This window comes from Drosophila sulfurigaster, chromosome 3, assembly GCF_023558435.1.
Source record: "Drosophila sulfurigaster albostrigata strain 15112-1811.04 chromosome 3, ASM2355843v2, whole genome shotgun sequence".
NCBI classification, from domain to species: Eukaryota; Metazoa; Arthropoda; class Insecta; order Diptera; family Drosophilidae; genus Drosophila; species Drosophila sulfurigaster.
The window spans coordinates 26,682,882-26,695,249 of record NC_084883.1 but is presented as its reverse complement, the minus strand read 5'-3'; the positions used below and the strand labels follow the sequence as shown (position 1 = coordinate 26,695,249).

The 12,368-nt window shown below is 44.7% G+C and overlaps 2 protein-coding genes across 4 annotated transcripts; one reads left to right on the top strand and one right to left on the bottom strand.

Moving 5' to 3' along the window:
• Positions 1-387: 387 nt before the first annotated feature.
• LOC133843405 (uncharacterized) lies at positions 388-10,873 on the top strand. 3 transcript variants are annotated; one of them, XM_062276927.1, is made up of 7 exons: positions 388-1,157; positions 1,274-2,449; positions 2,519-4,741; positions 5,313-5,550; positions 5,615-7,291; positions 7,841-8,071; positions 8,120-8,261. In XM_062276927.1, exons 1-7 carry the CDS (start codon positions 1,122-1,124, stop codon positions 8,134-8,136), a joined length of 5,598 nt encoding a protein of 1,865 aa, XP_062132911.1. In that variant the 5' UTR covers positions 388-1,121; the 3' UTR covers positions 8,137-8,261. The 3 variants fall into 3 exon arrangements, with proteins under 3 accessions (XP_062132911.1, XP_062132912.1, XP_062132910.1); XM_062276926.1 differs by having other exon boundaries at positions 390-1,157; positions 8,142-10,873; XM_062276928.1 differs by lacking the exons at positions 7,841-8,071; positions 8,120-8,261 and adding an exon at positions 7,660-7,825.
• Positions 10,639-12,187, bottom strand: LOC133843411 (vacuolar protein-sorting-associated protein 36). Its single transcript, XM_062276938.1, has 3 exons — positions 11,986-12,187; positions 11,205-11,918; positions 10,639-11,138 (listed from the first exon to the last, which is right to left on the bottom strand). The coding sequence occupies exons 1-3, from the start codon at positions 12,079-12,081 to the stop codon at positions 10,755-10,757; spliced, it is 1,194 nt and encodes a 397-aa protein (XP_062132922.1). The 5' UTR covers positions 12,082-12,187; the 3' UTR covers positions 10,639-10,754.
• Between the last annotated feature and the right edge of the window lie 181 nt (positions 12,188-12,368).

Below are 12,368 nucleotides of genomic sequence, written 5' to 3'. Positions count from 1 at the left end.
TGGCATTTTGAATTCATACTTGTACTAAACAAGAAGCGCGCGCTTACATTTGGACGGTGTGTCAACAGCACTTTTGGATAGGGTGGCATCACCACTTTTTGCACTCAATGATTGACAACTATCGTGTGCGCAACTATCGGTTGCCAGTGTGACACCACGATCAAAAAAGTAAACAAAATATTTATGCAGCTGTGCTATAAATATTTGTTTACCAATCGCATTAATTACAAGAACAATATTTTTAAATACAGAAAATTATAATAAATGCATGCGAACTGCATTTTTTGGGTTTTTAATTCAAAATTGCGAACATGACTGCATGCCCATATTGTAAAGTTATCGGTATCGATAACACAATGATTGGCTGCCAGTGTGTACGCGTATTCGGCGAGAACGTACCATTGCAAAACTAAACTTTCTGCATAAAACATACAAAAAAACATTAAACAAATGAAAAACATTGCATTTTAGCAGCTCCTTAATGAGTTTAAGCAAACGTTGTGGTGCATGCGTAGAGTTTAAAGCGAGCAGCTCGTAATTGTGTGTGTGTAAAAAGCCAAAAAAAAAAAAACGTCCGTCGTCGAAAGAGGGGCGAAGGCGAAGAGAAAATGTCACGCAAAGCAGCAGCAGCAGCAGAAAAAGAGTGAAGAAATTACATTTTTTGGGGAAGGAAAAGCGCATGAAAACTCAACAATAACAATATTCAAAGACAGTGTGTGCAAAAAAGGCGCAATTCGCATGACAATGCTTAAAACCTAAACACAAAATTACTACATTGAACACTTCAAACGCGAATAGCGAACGCATAAAAAAAGCAAAGCAAAGGCAACAACAACAACAGCAGCAACAACAAAACGAAATAAGAAGTTGTTGTAAGTCAAAGAGAGGCAGGCAGACACCTGCAAGTGCACGGAGGAGCGATGAAAACAACTGAACTGGTCCTGGGGAGGCGCCTAACTACAACTGCAACAGCTCTCGTACAGTTCTCGTTCTTGGATTTGGGCTACTTGAATGTCGTCGTCGTCGGCCACTGAATTCTTGTTGTTGTTGTGTTGTTGGCTCTCAGTTGCAACAGGAACAGGAACTGGGGTCTTTGACGTACTCCTCTCTCCACTGGCACAATGCAAAGCTTGGACTCATCATGTCAAGAAGCAGACGTAAGTAGCTCTTCACCCTCCCCTCCCCTTCCCACAAAAAAAAATTCGTTCACATGTCGCAACTCATTTTTGGGCGCATTTCTTTATTCTTTTCTTTGTGTTATCGCCGCTTGCAGTTCATCATAAATGACACGCTTAAGAAGCTAAAGGGCGACAATCCACTAAATGCGAATGCCCAAGGATTGGCGCACGCCGCTGTTCAACAGCAATTCGTTTACCAAGCGACGCAGAGTTCGCCCCAGCCACAAACACAGCAGCAACAGCAACTGGGACAGCAGTCGTATCATCAGTTGCACACAGTGCTGCAGGCCGCATGCTCTCCCACGCTCGCCATCAACAACAATCAGCAACAGCAGCAGCAGCAGATTTCCTCTGCTCCAGTTACGGTTAGCTTCCCCACCAGTAGCAAATCGTTTCTGGAGACAAGTCTGCTGCAAGCGATACCTCAGATACCAGCGCAACCGCCAATCTGCATCTTCGACGATGATGATTCACCCACGGATTTGCCGGCGGGCGGCGGCAACATTGTCATACTCACAGAGCAGCAATCGCATGTGCCGCTGGCTGCCACAACGCCGAGTGGTGGATTGCCGTGTACGGCAATTACGATAGCCCCATCGCCATCATCGTGCTCCTCGTCCACAACGACGTTGTCGAACTTCAATTCGATCACGTCACCGTCGCCGGTAGTTCCTGACCTGCTCTTGTCGACGCCGCCGGGAATTAATTCCAGCTTGAGCAACAACAATAACAATAGCACGCCCTCCAACACTTCGCATATTTTTCAACACCTGCAGCAATCGCACAGCAGCAGCAGCAATAACAATAATAATAATAACAATAACAATAACAATAATAACAACAATAATAATAATAACAATAGTAAGAAGGCTGATAGGCGACCAGCGTCGAGCAGCTCGAACGCTTCGTCGGTCAGCAGCAGCGGCACCAGCAGTCATCACCAAAATCATCATCACTTGCACCATCAGCTGCATAACCATCATGTGCTGTCATCGCCCACATCGTCGCCCAGCAAACGACAGAAAAACAGCAGTAACAGCAGCAACAGCAAGGAGAGCAGTTCCTCTAGTCGCAATGCAGCTCTAGCGTCTGCATCAGCTCGCTCCAACAGCATTGGGAGCAATACGCTCAGCAACACCTCCGCCACATCCTCCAACTCGAACTCTAGCAAGCGAGAGGCGACGCCAAAGTTCTTCAACATACACGACAAGATCAAGGAACTCTATCTGCAGCTGCTCGGCAATGACCTCAATCATTTTGCGGAAACGGGGGTAAGTTTAGAATAATAGCATTGTTGTTGCTTCATATCAAAATATCATCCAAATGTGCTTCTTTCTCAGCTAAAGCAGCGCAGTCGCTCGTTCATCCTGGAACGTCTGGTGGAGTGCGAACGTCTCAACACCATTGTGGTCAACCTGTATCCAGGGAACAAAGGCTACTCTCTGGCGCTGCACTATGACGAGCAAGTGGTGCTTAATCCGCTGACAAACGATTGGATTGTCACCGAATCGAGCAGTAACTATCATGAAAACACCTCCGACAAAAGCAGCACTAGTCGCAACAAGGCGCTGGCCGAGAGTGCCAAGTCGCGGCTGGCCGACAGCGATGGCGATGCGACTACAACAACAGCAACGGCCACTCAACCGGTGTCCTCCAACTATGGCCTGGTGGAGGTGTTGCGTTGGCCCTATGAGAATGATTTGCTGTTGCAGTGCATCGATCGGGAGCTGCTGCCCGAGTTTCTCATGGATCTACTCAGTGCGGAGACGGTCAGTTTGAATTCGCCGCAGGATGGCAGCGAGGGATCGCGTGTGTATGCCAAACCGAGCGTCTTCTATGCGGGCTGTGTGATTGCGCAAATACGCGATTTTCGCCAGACCTTTGCCACCTCTACGAATATCTGTGATATGAAACACATCCTGCTGCGGCCCAGCAATGCCACGCTCTTTGCGGACGTGCAACAGCTGGGCAGTCTGCTGGGTTGCGCTGCCGCCACCGCCGAGGATCGCCTGGCGCTGGAGAGTCAACTAGTGCTGGCCACCGCCGAGCCGCTGTGCCTCGAACCAGATCCCAGCATTGGACGGCAAGCGATCAACGCACAGCACGAACGACAACGCTTCAATTCGCATGAGATGCGACGGCAGATGAACAAATTCACCCAGGTGGCCATCAATCGCAAGCGCAAACTGGATCAGTTCACACATCACAAGGGTCTCGAGTTGTGCGACTATCTCACCCGTCTACGCCAGCGACCGCGGAGCTCCAGCAGCAGCACAGCAAATGCCACGCCCGCCACCGCGCCTAGCAACAATCCCTTGGTGGGCGCCATGCTCTCCTCATTCACATCGAAGGTGCCGCGACGGCCGCTTGAAGTTATACGACCCATACGGCCGCCGTGTCTCGAGTATCCGGCCAACATAAAGGTGCCCGAGCATGTGATTAGTGTGGAGAAATATGCCAAGACTTTTGAGCCGTTGAACGAGTTTAGCGATGCGTGCAAGGAGGGCTGCCAGCCCAACTGTCGCCACAACTTTCAGCCGCAGCTCATCGAGGAGTATGTGCTGGAGACGGAACGAGAGGCGAGCGAGGGTCGGCGCGCTTTGTACCACATCAAGTTGTCCATCTATCAGCGTCCCTCTGATGCGGAATACCTCGGCGAACTGTATGTGGATCGGGATTATCGTGAGGGCGAGCGCAACGGTGAATCGTGTCGCTTTGCGTTGGGCACGCGGGTCCATGCGAATCGTTACATTCAGCAATTCCGCGAGATATTCACTGAGGAGGGACGCAAGGCTGTTAAGATTACGCATCTGATACCCGGACATGTGCCAATTGTTACCCACACTGGACTGACGAATGAGCAGCGTTTGCTGCTGCAACAACAACAGCAGCAACAACAACAGCAGCAGCAACAACAGCAGCAGCAACAACAACAGCAGCAGCAACAACAACAACAGCAACAACAACAGCAGCAGCAGCAACAACAGCAGCGACAGGCGCAGTTCACTCAACAATTGCCGGCGACAGTGCATCATGTGGCGCAAACGCATCCGCTTCCCCGACAACAACTCGTGGCCAAGACAGTCAACAGCACGACGATCAACGCACAGCAGAACTTTCGCCAGCAACAACAGCAACCAATTGCCGCAGCGCAGTTCAACGTTGATGGTCAATTGCAACTACAGCAGCAGCAGCAGCAACAGACGCAAATCGTCAGTGGCAACAACAGCATTTTACAGCAGCAAACGACGCAACAGCAACAACACCCGCAACAGCAGCAGCAGCCACAGCACATACAATTGCTGACGTCTAGCGGCAATGCTTCCAATACGACCACTCACCAGGTGAGCTTAAGCAATGGCTCGCTAGTGTTGGTCCAGCAGCAACCGCAGCAGCAGCAACAACAACAGCAATTGGCCACAACGCTGCAGCACTCAGGAATCACAATACAGCCAGCCAATATGCAACAACAGCAGCAGAAAGTAACAACTGCTCAGCTGAACACTGCCATTGGCGCCAATTCCGCATTGCGTGCCCAGCTCAACTCCAATGTGCCAATTCTCGTAAGTATATCTGCAATGAATATATAGTTTACTATCTACAAAAGACAAAAATGGGCCAGAGGAAGATGTTTCTTAAAAAGAAATGATTCGCTAGAAATATCAAAAAATATTTATGTATTACAATCAGATATTTTAGATAATTATTCATTCTATTAGAACTAAAACTTTAATGATCTATAAATAGAGTATCTTTTGGGTAAATGGAACTCTATATGAACTTGAATGGTTAAGTCATCATTCGGTTTTGCTTATCATGCTAGACTACGATTAGATTCTATCAAACAACAAAAATATGAGCATTATATAAGTTCAAAAAATGTGTGTGAATTCGAATTTATGACTTGGTACTGAACTTTTGAAGAATATATTTATTTTCATTTGTTTAACAGAGCTGGTATATCTTTCGTATAATAGTATATCAGTATATTTAGTATATCAGATCGTAGATATTTCAGAATTCAATTAAGAAAGAGTTACAAGAGTTTATAGTGTTTTGCGTATTATACAAATTTTATTTATACAATATAGTATTATTCATCTAAATTTAATTTCACTCTCTTTTTCCACACAGCAATCCCAGCTGAAGGCTGCTCCGATTGTGAGTACCCAACATCAATTGCTGCAGAAGCAGCAGCAACAACAACAGCAGCAGCATCAAATAACTGCCGCAACTAATAACAATATGAACAACAATAACAACAACAGCAACTCGTCGGTGCATCCAAATCCTGCGATCAATGCCATAGTGACCAGTATCATGAACTCTGCCAATCAATACCAGCAGCAACAACATCATCCGCATCCGCACTGTAAGTTACACTTCGTAATCAATAAGGTATTCGAAACACAGATTGACTCTTTCCCATTCAACAGCTGGCACGCCGACACCTCCAGGCAACAGCAACAACAATGCGACGACAACGATCAATAGCAGCAACAACACCAACAACAGCGGTAACGTGACGACAACAACATTAAAGAATTCGGGCAATGCGTCCATACTCAACCTGCTAAACAGTGCTCCAGCTGCCATGACAAGCACACCTGTGGCCAGTGGCACCTTTACCACTTCGGCGACGGGGCAACAGCAGACGCTGACCCTGGTGCAGCATCAGCAGCCAAATGCGCCTAACACCGTGGATGCCACAACGGCCACCTATGTGCAGACAACACGCGGCACACCGACGTTGGTCACAACACAGCGCAAACAGCCATCGAGCGAAGTGCTGCAGAATCTGCTGAACACCAATCGTAAGATCAACATTGTAGGCGCCGGTGGAGCCACAACGTTTCGCACCAATTCCGCGGGCAATCTGATAGCCGTGAATTTGAACCAGGCTCAAGCCCAGGGTCAACAGCAGGCTGGCGATGGCAATCAAACGGTGCGCGTGTCCATGTCAGCACTGGCATCACAGCTCGCCTCGCCGCCAGCGATCATGACGAATCCCACCACCAGCTATGGCGCATATACAGTGAGCACAGGCGGCGTCTGCGGCAGCCTCAAGATACTCAATTCGGGACAGCAACAACAACAGCAGCGCATACTGAGCACACTGCGTAGGGATAGCACAACGGCGCCACCAAATGCCATTGTTGTAGGCATGGCGGCGCCTTCCCCGGGCAGCGATTCAAACGCTTCGAATGCCAGCGGATTTGCGGTGCCCACGAATCTAGCGTCATCGACTGGCGGTGGCAGCGGCACGCTGAATGCGCTGCTTACGAACGCAGCGACGCCCTCGCCATCTGGATCGGATCATTCGCAGTCATCGCAAACGCATCAGAATCAAGTGCTGCTCGATAGGCTGAGCAATGTCACCTCAAATGTGTCGTCAGTATCGGCTGTGGCCATGCCACACATGTCGCCGCAACAACAGGCGCAGTCGACGCAGCAGCAGCAGCAGCAATTCATAACCAAGACCTTGGTGCACTCACCCGCCACCTCATCGATACACTCGCCAATGTCTAGTCCGCATCCGCAGCCGTCTGCGTCGCCGCAGCAGCAACAGCAAACAACCACCACGCTCAATCTGCAGGGTATCAATCTGTCGCAGCTGCAAGGAGCCATTTCCAATTTTACTGGCCTGCAGAATGTTCAGGTGCAGATACCCGGCTACGCTCAGCCCATTTCACTGCAGTTCTCTGGCAACAATCTGCATGCACCTGTGCAAGTGCAACAGCAGCAACAACCACAACAGCAACAGGTCACGGCTGGAGGCGGCAATGCAACGGGAACTTTACAACAGGCGCAGCCCCAGCAGCGAAGTGTGCTCGTCTCGGTGCCCGTGTCGACGCAGCAACAGCAGCTGCCCCATACGATAACATTAACGCAACCGTCTGCTCAGCAACAACAGCAGCAGCAGCAGCAACAACAACAGCAGCAACTACAACATGCACCACCCACGGGCACAATCGTTAGTCTGCCGTCGACGGTGGCTGGGACACAAACGGTGGTCATCACAAACAATGCAGCTGGCAGCGCTGGAGGCGCTGGAGGTGGCGGCAATGCCAGTAGCACAGGCGCCACAGCAGCCATGCTCACGCTACCCATTGGTGAGTTTGCCAAGTAGAAACAGTCGTTGCTTACAATGCGTGTGCAATGCGTGCTGCTGGAGCCGACTTTGGCAGCGATTTAGAGACTGAGCAGAGAGATCGAACTCGAACTTGTCCTTAAATGATGCTCGCATTATTCTATAAGTATATATATTTTTTTTCGTATTTTATTCTATTTTATTTATTGAACTTGCTTAATTTGTGTTCTCTTTTCTGTTCTCTGTTTTCTCAACTTCAATTTCTGTTCTCTGTTTCGTTTCTCGTTCACGTTTACACAAACCCCATGTTAACACCAATCGTTTCGATCCAAAACTCATCTCAAACTAAAACATTTTTATGTGCCTTGTATCTAACTCATATGCCATCAGTTTGAAGGCGTCACCGTCTAACCAGGCTCCGCTATAGTTCATAGCTGGTGGCCTAACGGTGGCGCTTCGTTAGCATCTCTTGATACCATACCGAACAAACAGACAGCAGATTCATTGTAACCTAAAACAAAACAACCAAAAAAATCTCCCCGCACACTCGTTCTTCTCTCTTTGCTTGCAGCTCAAATAGTCGGTCCTGGCGTACAGAAAATCAATCCTCAAACAATACGTACCTCAAGCGGTGTTGGTGGTGTGGGCGTCGTTGCCACAGCAGCCTCCGCAGCAATGCAACCGCGAGCACGCAACGTTCAGGTTGTGGGCACCAAACAGATGGCCAGTAACAGGCAATTGCTTACCACGCAACGCCAGATCGGTGGCTCCACCTTAAAGATTGCCACAACGCCCGTGAATGGTAAGTCTGTTCGATTAGCTAGATTTGTCAGTCTTACACATTTATTAGAATTAAATTCATCTTAATGCAGCCAATGCCGTTAGCAATAGCACAAATCTGAGTGCCGGACCGATTGTGATGTCAACGCAAAAGTTGCAGCTGAAGACAGTCAAAGCGTCGACGCAGCAACCACAGCCAGCGCAACAACAGCAACCACAACAACAACATCGAATACTCAACCAGGGCACTGCCTCGGCTTCATCGCAAACACTGCCGAGTCCCAGCCAGGTGCAGGTGCAGCATCAGCAAGTGCAGCACATTCAAATCGCTGGACGCAATGCTGCCACCAGTGCGGCTGTCATCAATCAACGCACACTGTCGGCGCTGGCGGCAGCAAAACAGGCAGCTGTCAATCGACGGCGATCGACCACCGATGTGTCCAAATAAATGTAGGGAATAAGCTCCAAGCCAATATCCAATAGCCCCAAATTATACGAGTTGATGTAAAGTGATGTGATGGAATGGGCCCAGTACTTGCTAACACATAAAATACAACTACTGAAGTGTGCAATCAACCATACAGGAGCACTATTCATTTTTCGTTAATTGAGTTCATTGAGGAGAGAAGACAAGTAATAAGGCTACGCGTTGTGTATTTGCATGATATTATAGTTTATGGTTACAACTTAAATAGCACTCTACTATGTAGCATACATTGTTTATCCATATATCTACATGTATTTCGATGTGTATAATCGTTAGTATAAATTTCATCAATTATGTGGACTAAACGAACGTATGATGCTGCTGCCGAGATGAAGATGATGCTGAAGCCGTATAAGATCAATCGATATATAGCAGCTCATTCAATACAATATGCAAAAAGACCTCTCAATAAGCTGGAGTTGCGTCTGCGCTTAAGTTTAAAGTGTCCCCCATTTGCAGAGTATTCTGCAAAACATTACAAAACGAATTAGGTGTAAAGCTCTTATTAATTAATATTTATCTAATTGTACATAATAATTGTTTCAAATATATATATATGTATAAATTTATATATATATATAATCGTGCGCTGAAACGCCATGTCAACAATGTCTATCAATTTGGCTCTCCAACTCCAATTTGTTACACCTTAAGTCTAGTTACATAAGCTTGCGTGCTAACTTTAAGCCTAAAAACGTAAGGCCCTACAATTAGATGGCCCCCTAAAGAAATAAAAGCAAAACAAAATTCAAGAAAACAAAACAGAAAGCAATAAGATGAGAAACAAAAATTGTAAAATTTGATTGTAAAAGAGAAACTTGGCTAATTATTACGATTTGGATTAGTTACAAATATGTGAACCACTGTAATGGTTCACGTCAATCTAAATATAAATATACATACATATGCATATTGTACTATTATGATTATTATTACAATTATTATATTATTATTAATATTACTACAATTATTATTATGATTATTGCTTATTATTTAAATGCTTAACTTAATTTTATATAAAATAAAAAGAATAATTTTAGTTTGTATTGCGAAACAATATAACAACCAACAAATTAAACAAAACAAATTAGTACTCGTACTTCCAACTGCAATTTACATTTTACAAACGAAACAAAAAACAAAAGCAACAAAAACTTAAACACTGAAATGTAAAAAATTGAACGCTAAAGTCACGCAAATCAAATTGCAAATTGAAATTTATTTGTAATAGCGCAATGTAATACGAAATTGAAAGTAAATAGGCATGAGATAGTTACCATTTTAAAGGTAACTAACTCCGATCAACAAATTATACGATTATACATTACATATTTTGTTTATTTTTTTTAACTGAGCCTGTTTTTTGTAGCATGAACTAATTTATTTAAGTAACTATTTTAATTATGTTACGACTTTTGCTGTAATTGTAATTGTTTGGCATCGTTTGCTTTTGCTGTACAACAAAAATGCCTATATAATACAAAATACCCTATAAAATAACGTAAACTATAAAAAGAAAATGAAAGAAAAAACAGAGATCCCCCAACTATACACACGCATACACTCAAGAATAATTTACTCAATGTTAATATTATTAATAATAATAATAATAAATGTGATTTAAGAAAGAAAACATGGTACTACCTAAAAAATTATAAATGTTACGATAAAAGAAAAGAGAACCAGGTAGTCAAGGCTGGAATTGCGTACGAGTTCGTATCTGGAGCAGCTCCAGAAAATGAAGACAGAAGCAAAAATTTTAAATATATGAATACATAAGACGAGTAATGCAGATCAATCTGAAAAAACAGCATAAGCTATTAACTACCTATTAACATAAATGTAACTTCAATTCAATAACTGCTTATCTAAATACCTGACGTAGAATCTTTTTCTTTTAAAGTATACATAAAGCAAAAACTGATTACGTTTAAAGACATAAACAAAAAGAACGATACTTTCGAGAGAACTGAAATTAAAGCGCCGATAAAAGTCACTCGATGTCGTGGATAGTAAGCAAAATGCATCCATGAAAGACTTCTAATAAATCAAATATAAAAAGTCTCCATTGTACTACTATGAATGTATCAAATTACAAAATGTTTGCTATAAATTTAGGGACTGCACAGCCGAACCCACGTTTATATTTACGAATGAAGACAACAGAAAAATTTATTACATAAAATGATATTAGCTGAGATACATTCTCAATGTCCGGCTAGCCACTGCTGCGTTCGAGCAATAGATTGGGATAGAAACGCAAACCCTCAACGGACTCATCACGACAAACTTTTCCCAATCGCTCTGCCACCAAGAAACGCTCCTTGGCCAAAAGAAGCGAAATGTCCAGTTGTTTGGCCAGCTCCTCCACTGCCAGAGACTCGGCCGCCGTAACTTTCTCCAATGTATCAATGGCAATAAGTTCGTCATCGTGTGATTCAAGTTGTAGGACCATTGCTCCGCTGGGAAAGCGACGAAGTTTGATGGGGCCACGCAGTTGCTCGCAAGCATGCAGCAGATCCTCTGGGGAAAGAAGCTCCAGGCCACGAGCGCGATTGACACGACAATAGACATCGGCCAGCGACATCATGCCACCGTGTTCCTGGATCACAAATATAGAAAGCAGAATATTTAGTATCCATTATTACAACGATTGCTTAATAGTTACTTCAATGGGGTCCAATAGCATCTCGCAGATCTGCTGTGCCAAGCTGTTAAAGTAGGCTGTATTGCTAGTAAAGTTATCTCGGGTTACAGGATCATCAATTCCCAGGCTGAGCAGATAGGACTTGAATCGCACCGTTTCGTCATCAGATATTTCACCTTTTTGTTCACGTATCTTGCTACTAATACTTTTCGATATTCCAACCATATCCTTGGCCATGGCCATTAGAACACTGAGATCCTGGAACGCAAGCGCTATATTCTCATCTGTTGCCTTGGCTTTCGCTTCCAGATGACGTTCTATGCCACCAATACCAGTGCGCTTTTGAATTCTTGCCAAGCGATCATTGACATTGGCCAAGGGTGCCGGACTCTTCAGTATTGTTTCGTTGGTTAGTGAAATTTCCCAAACCTTTGCCGTCAATGTTTCGCGTAGAGCGCTGTGAAACTCAACGCTTAGTCCGTTTTTGCCCGAAAGCTTAATATGAGCCGCACGACTTGTGTCCAAGGGACCAGGTGCTTTGTTGACGTCTGGTGGTCGCAGATGCATTATAATACGCGTCTTGCGACCAAAGAAATTTGAGGTAGTTTCTTCGCTGAGTGACAACACATAGCTAAGTGGCAAGCAAAGTGTAACGGCTGCTCGAGCTATCTCACCAGGGCGTCCCCAGAAGAGTCTGTGAGTAGTTAGCACCACTTCTCCATCCTCGAAATCCGTCTGTAAGCAAATGGCGTCATAGGAGAAGTGAATAATAATTAATGAGTGATGTGATAATGTGAGTTACCTTTTGGTCACCATCGTAAATCTTCACATTACGGTCACGGCTTACAAAGGATTCGCTTTCCACAAGTCGGGCCTGCTCGTAGACAAAGCGATTCATAGTTTCCTAACTAAATCTTTAGTTTGTTTTTGTTTTGGATTACTATATATCACAATATTGGAGCTAAATGGCAGTTTTGATTCACGGCCAGGGTGACCGTAAGTGGGATTTCAAAATATGGTATTTGATGTACAAAATATACAACTTATCTAATTACTATATTGGTCACTCTTTATAGGGATGGAACAGTTTTCGAATAATTTGTGCGTTATTATAAGCTAATATTTAAAATAAACAAAAGTCCGTAGTCGTCTTCTTTCTTTGATTTTTTTTATTGAAATGTTAAA